Source organism: Volvox carteri (assembly GCF_000143455.1).
Source record: "Volvox carteri f. nagariensis unplaced genomic scaffold VOLCAscaffold_73, whole genome shotgun sequence".
Classification (NCBI taxonomy): Eukaryota; Viridiplantae; Chlorophyta; class Chlorophyceae; order Chlamydomonadales; family Volvocaceae; genus Volvox; species Volvox carteri.
Window position 1 is genome coordinate 351,955 of NW_003307616.1, and position 6,010 is coordinate 357,964.

Below are 6,010 nucleotides of genomic sequence, written 5' to 3' on the forward strand. Positions count from 1 at the left end.
CGGGAGGGGACGCAAGGTAGGGGGTGAGAGGCGGATAAACGAGCTCTGGTCCCCAGCGGCCACGACTGGCGCTACGTGTCATACATGTCGTACATGTTGAGGAAGTGCGCGGCATCACAGGTCGGTAAAACACACGCACACGCACATGCACACACAGCACTTCCCCCTTCCCCCTCGTCCCCCCTTTCCCTTCTAAGTTCCCTCCGCGCCTCACCCTCCGTGTCTCCGGCTCCTCCACCAGCAGAGTGGCCCCGATCTTACGACCCGGCTCAACGTTGTACTCGGCCCGGGCGTTCCTGAGCGCACGAACACAGCCCTTGAGCGCCTCGAAGTGGGTGAGCGCGGACCGGTCCACCGGGCAGCCTCTGGAGGGCCAGGGAGCCATGATGAGGGCCTCACCTGGGGGTAAGGGGGGGAGGGGGGTGTAACACGAACCACAAACGAGTGAAGCTGCTGCCAGGGCAAGAGGGAGAGGGGGGAGGGGGGGATCTGGGTAAGGGAGGGGGGGAAAGGGATGGGGCCTGGGGGCCTGGGGGATTGGGGTTTCGAGCTGGTGTGTACGAGTTTGTGAGTAACCACGTGGGGAGAGAGATAGGTAAGACTGTGTTTTTGTGCGTCAAAGGGGGAAGTAGGGGGGCGAGGAGTTGAATGGGCAGTGGGGAGGAGGAGCGAGCAAAAAGGGTGTACGACCTAGTAGAGTGTCGTACCGACTAAGGGGCGCACCTACCCTGGTGCGGCAGGGCCTGCCAGAGCTCCTCCGTCACGAAGGGCATGAAGGGGTGCAGCAGCCGCAGGACGCTCTCAAACACGTACACCAGGGCGGCACGGCTGGCGGACTGAGCGGCCGCATCGCCACCGTACGTGCGGGTCTGGGGGGGAAGGGTGAGCGCAGGAATGACGTGTTCGGAAGTTGTGCATCACTGAGTCGTGTAAATCGGGTATCATATCAAAGCGATAGTCAGCGAGCTGTACGTAGTGAAATATAACTTCCGTCTGCAGTAATATTACCCGTCCCGAGCATCTTCGTTTCAGCCCCTACTTCGGGCATTGGAACCCTAGAATTGATTCTAGAATATTTCCTAGAATTGATTCTAGAATATTTCCTAGAATTGATTCTAGAATATTTCCTAGAATTGATTCTAGAATATTTCCTAGAATTGATTCTAGAATATTTCATAGAATTGATTCTAGAATATTTCCTAGAATTGATTCTAGAATATTTCCTAGAATTGATTCTAGAATATTTCCTAGAATTGATTCTAGAATATTTCCTAGAATTGATTCTAGAATATTTCATAGAATTGATTCTAGAATATTTCATAGAATTGATTCTAGAATATTTCATAGAATTGATTCTAGGAGCGATCCAATATTGATCCTAGAATTGCCCCGAGAAGCGATCCTAAAATTCATCCTAGAAGCGAACCTCAAAATTTATTCTACAAACCCAATATGCTACTTCCTGGGTTAAATTGCCCCGACAGCCTCGACTCACTTTGGAAGCTTCAATGAACCAGTCAGCAAACTCGTCCCATAGAAAGTTGTAAGCCGTAATTCCCGCCGCGTTGTAGTCGTACTTGTCGTACCGATCGCTGACCTCGTTCACCGTCTGGGGGGCCGCCAAGGTGCACGCTCAGTACGGCGGCCGGGAGTGTGTGAGAAACAGCTGACAGGGCTAAACACCCCCACCCGCACATACCTACGGGCGACATCCTCCCAAGGGGGGAGGGGGTGAGCGAATGGGACTCGAAGCCCTGACTTCATTCTTCTAATCAACGTCCACTTAAAAAATATTCAACCAAGTCTACAGTTCCATTTGAATACTCTTAACACGTCGGTGGACTACAAAGTTAGTTTGAGTCACCAACGAAATCTCCCGCGCCGCGGCGGCACTCAGATTAAAAGTAAGCGGGGGCCCGCAGCTTTTGTGGGCCCCACACACAAGGCCGCAGCGCCGACACAGGCACCGTCCACCCACTTCAACAAAACACCAAAAAGCCAAACCGACCCCATACATATTTGCTGGCCCAAAGGGGAGCCATACGAAACTGCCGTACCGCCCTTCCCTTGTCGTACGTCGTACCTGGTGCAGTAGGCTAACAATCCACCTCTCTACCAGGGGCAGCCGCTGCAGGTCCTCGGCCCGCGACAGGGACACCCCCCGCAGGGACTCCCACTCGGACGCACCCACCTGGGGGAGGAGTGTGACGCGGAGTGTGACGCACATACATACATACACATGTGACGCACATACATACATACACATGTGACGCACATACATACATACACATGTGACGCACATACATACATACACATGTGACGCACATACATACATACACATGTGACGCACATACATACATACACATGTGACGCACATACATACATACACATGTGACGCACATACATACATACACATGTGACGCACATACATACATACATGCATACAGGCAGGTGGCTGGCAGAAGTTAAGGCCTGGCTTCTGCTCCCGGAGTGTCCGGGTTCAAATTCGCCTGCCGACCGCTCGGGTGTGTGAGAGGTGTTGAAATGGGAGGTGGCCCCCCATCTTATGGACGGTGTAGGACGTGATAATATCAACTTGCGAGCTGATCTGGAACTAAGCTGAGGCGCCGTTGATCCGCGAGATTTGGTTGGATGCTGGTGGTGAGTTGCTGAACACAACGAATACATGTCGGATGGGGTGAGTGGATTAGGGTGCCCCTCTAGCAGGGGAGAGCAGGGAACTGCCTTGGGAAAGGGGGCCGCTGGAGAAGCTATACCACCCGGTAACAACATCATACCTACATACCTACATACATACCTACATACCTACATACCCCCTCACCTTGTCCAGGTTAAACAACACAAACTTGCCCGCATTCCAGAGCTTGTTGGTGAAGTTACGGGAGGCGGTCACACGCTCCAGGGAAAGGTTCAGGTCCTGACCCACAGTCGTACCTGCACATGCCGTACAGTGCGGGAGGAGTACGCACAGCGCTTGAAGCCCTCCGTCACACGAGTTTTGAACGGGGAGGGCGTGACACCCGCCTCCACCCCGGGGGCGGACGGAAGGAACACCCCCCCGTGGATGGCAACTTCCCCCCTTCCCCCCAAAACACACACATACGCAGAAACACTTTTAAGCCATTCCGTTTCCCCTCCCCCCCCCGCGGTCTCTCCCCCTCTCTCCTCCGCCGGCGTGTGTGTATCTGTCGTACCTCAGTGCAGCCTCTCCAAACCCTCCTCCTCTGAAACTCTAGGCCCATTCCCCTCAAACCCCCCCCGATACACACGCAGAGATCCCCCCCATCAGAATTACCCCAGATTATCCCCCACATAGACACATACAGACATACTTGCAGACATACTTGCAGACATACTTGCAGACATACTTGCATACAGCCCCAGCACCCACCGGTCGCCAGGGTGAACCTCAATGCATCAGTGCCGTACTGCGCAATCGTATCCAGCGGATCCACCACGTTCCCAAGTGACTTAGACATCTTGCGACCCTTCTCGTCGCGGACCTGCCGGGGGGGTTTTGGGTGGGGTGGGGTGACCCGGGGGGGTGTGTGTTTGAGGGGGGGAAGGGGAGGGGACGGGAGGGGAAAGACGAACCACAAACGAGTGAAGCCGCTGCCAGGACGGGAGGGGGAGGAGGGGGGAGAAAAACATCCAGAAATCGCCTCGACTCCATACACATACACACACACGAACACACACACACACGCACACAGACACACAGAGACACGTGGATGGATGGAATGGGTGGGAGCGGGAGAGATGGTGGGAGTGTACGACTCATAATACCACACAACACGACCCTAACCCCCCCCCATTTTCCCCCTCCACCCTCCTCACCCCCCCATCCACTCACCAGCCCATGAAGGTATATGGTGGAGAAGGGAGGTTGCCCCGTGAACTCCAGCCCCAGCATTATCATACGCGCCACCCAGAAGAACAAAATGTCGTGACCCGTCTCCATCATCTGGCAGGGGAGGCGGGGGGGGAGGGGAAGGGGTAGAGCGCGTGTATGTATGTACATCCATATGTCAGTCAGCACGTCAGTTAGGCCATTAATGGGCCCCAGAGCATCCCTCCCGTCCCACCCCACCTTGACATCGCTCCCCCCCCATGCCCCCCCATTTCCCCCCCCCCTCATCTCCCCCCCGTCTCGCCTGCGTGGGGTAAAACGTCTTGAACTCCTGGGAGTTGGTGTTGGGCCAGCCCAGGGTGCTGAAGGGCCACAGACCGCTGCTGAACCACGTGTCCAACACGTCCTCCTCCTGTGGCGCCGCGGTGTGTGTGTGTGTGTGTGTGTGTGCGTGTGTGTATAGAGGAAGGGCGGGGGGGGGACACAGTGGGGAACAAGGGAGTGAATTTGCCAATTTGAAAAGAATTAAACACCGGAGTGAGGTGAAGGTGGGGAAGGGGGAAGGGGGTTAGGGCCCGGGGCCCAGGGGGGTGAACGCCACCACCGGCGGGAGCCCGGGCGAGGCATATACACACATACACACATACATACATACATACATACATACATACATACATACATACATACATACATACATACATACATACATACATACATACATACATACATACCTGTTTCAGCACCACCCCTGGTCCGTGTTGCGCCTCCGCCAGCCTCCTGGCCTCCGCCTCGCTCCTCGCCACCACATACACCTCCCCCCGCCCCTCCGGTGCCGCCGCCGCCTCATCCTCCGAGGAAAACACGTACCACACGGGGATGCGGTGACCCCACCAAAGCTGCCGACTGATACACCAGTCCTGCGTGTGCGTGTGAGAGAGCGAGTGAGAGAGCGAGAGTGCGTGAGAGTGGGAGAGAGAGAGAGGGGCAGAGTGGGAGGAACACAGCGAGGGTTAGTTACCCTAAGGGGGGTAACTACGTTATACCGACGAGCAAAGAGGGCGGGGTGAGCGAGAAAGGGAGCCTTGCTTGCCTGTGTGGGGAAATATGAGAGATGGGAGGGGGGGAGAGGGGGAGGGGGGAGCGGGGGAGAGGGCGAGGAGGGAAAGGGGGAAGGGGCGAAGGGGGGGAAAGGGGGAAGGGGCGAAGGGGGAAAAGGGGGAAGGGGCGAAGGGGGGGGACGCGGAGGGGATGCCGGCTTCAGGCGGCCGAGGAGGGCACGCCACACCTTCACTTACCCGTTCATTCAGCTTTGCCGCCCAAACAGATCAGGGCTCTTACCAATGCCTTCCAGTTGGTCCCCCTCCTCCTCCTCCTCCTCCTCCTCCCCACAGCCACCTTGCTGCTGCTCCTACCTTACCCCACCCCACCCCCTACCCCACCCCCTACCCCGCCCCCTACCCCAAACCACCTTTATGTTCTCCAGCCAGTTGTTGTACGTGCGCGCGAACCTCTCCGGCATGACGGTGATCCGCCCGTCCGCCACCGCCTCCAGCGCGGGTGCGGCCAGGGGGCCCATGCGCACGAACCACTGCTCGCTCAGCAGCGGCTCAATCACCTCACCGCTCCGCTGACTGCGGGGCACACTGCGGGGCGGGGGCCGGGGAAGGGGAAGGGGGGGGGAGAGGGTTTTGGGACGGCGGAATCCACCAATGCAGGGGAGGTGGAGAGGAAACGGGGTCTGAGGGTCTATTGATGACGGGGGGGGACGGGGGGAATATGGCGGGGGAAGCAGCCTTATGCAAACACACACAAACACACACACACACGCGTGGGAGGGGATACGGGTAAAGAGATATACTCGGGTAAATGCAATCTACGAATTTGCTGCTGCTGCTGCTGCTGCTGTTAAGAGGAAGACAGAACAGGTTGTGAGCCGAAGGAAAGCAGCACGCAGCCGCAGCTCCCCCCCCCCCACACACACACACACACTCGGGGGGGTAGTAGGCCTCCCATGGCGGCAGCGGCGGCGGCGGCGGCTGTTGTTCGCCGCCAGGGGGTGTCAATGGTGGACTAAGGAAGGACCCCCCTCCCCCCTTCCGGGGCAATATGCAACCTCCCTCAGCACCGGGGGGATCCTCA

General features: G+C 57.2%; 1 protein-coding gene across 1 annotated transcript in view; it reads right to left on the bottom strand.

Annotated features, from left to right (window-relative positions):
- The window catches only part of VOLCADRAFT_107675 (uncharacterized protein), a gene marked incomplete at its 5' end in the record, with an annotated part of 11,377 nt that overhangs the window by 1,588 nt on the left and 3,779 nt on the right, over positions 1-6,010 (bottom strand). Inside the window, 11 exons of the mRNA XM_002957420.1 lie at positions 215-399; positions 728-869; positions 1,496-1,609; positions 2,084-2,191; positions 2,843-2,955; positions 3,413-3,524; positions 3,875-3,985; positions 4,107-4,283; positions 4,603-4,788; positions 4,890-4,961; positions 5,340-5,514. Of these exons, the coding sequence (XP_002957466.1) occupies positions 215-399; positions 728-869; positions 1,496-1,609; positions 2,084-2,191; positions 2,843-2,955; positions 3,413-3,524; positions 3,875-3,985; positions 4,107-4,283; positions 4,603-4,788; positions 4,890-4,961; positions 5,340-5,514 (1,495 nt within the window). The remainder of the gene's footprint in view (positions 1-214; positions 400-727; positions 870-1,495; positions 1,610-2,083; positions 2,192-2,842; positions 2,956-3,412; positions 3,525-3,874; positions 3,986-4,106; positions 4,284-4,602; positions 4,789-4,889; positions 4,962-5,339; positions 5,515-6,010) is intronic.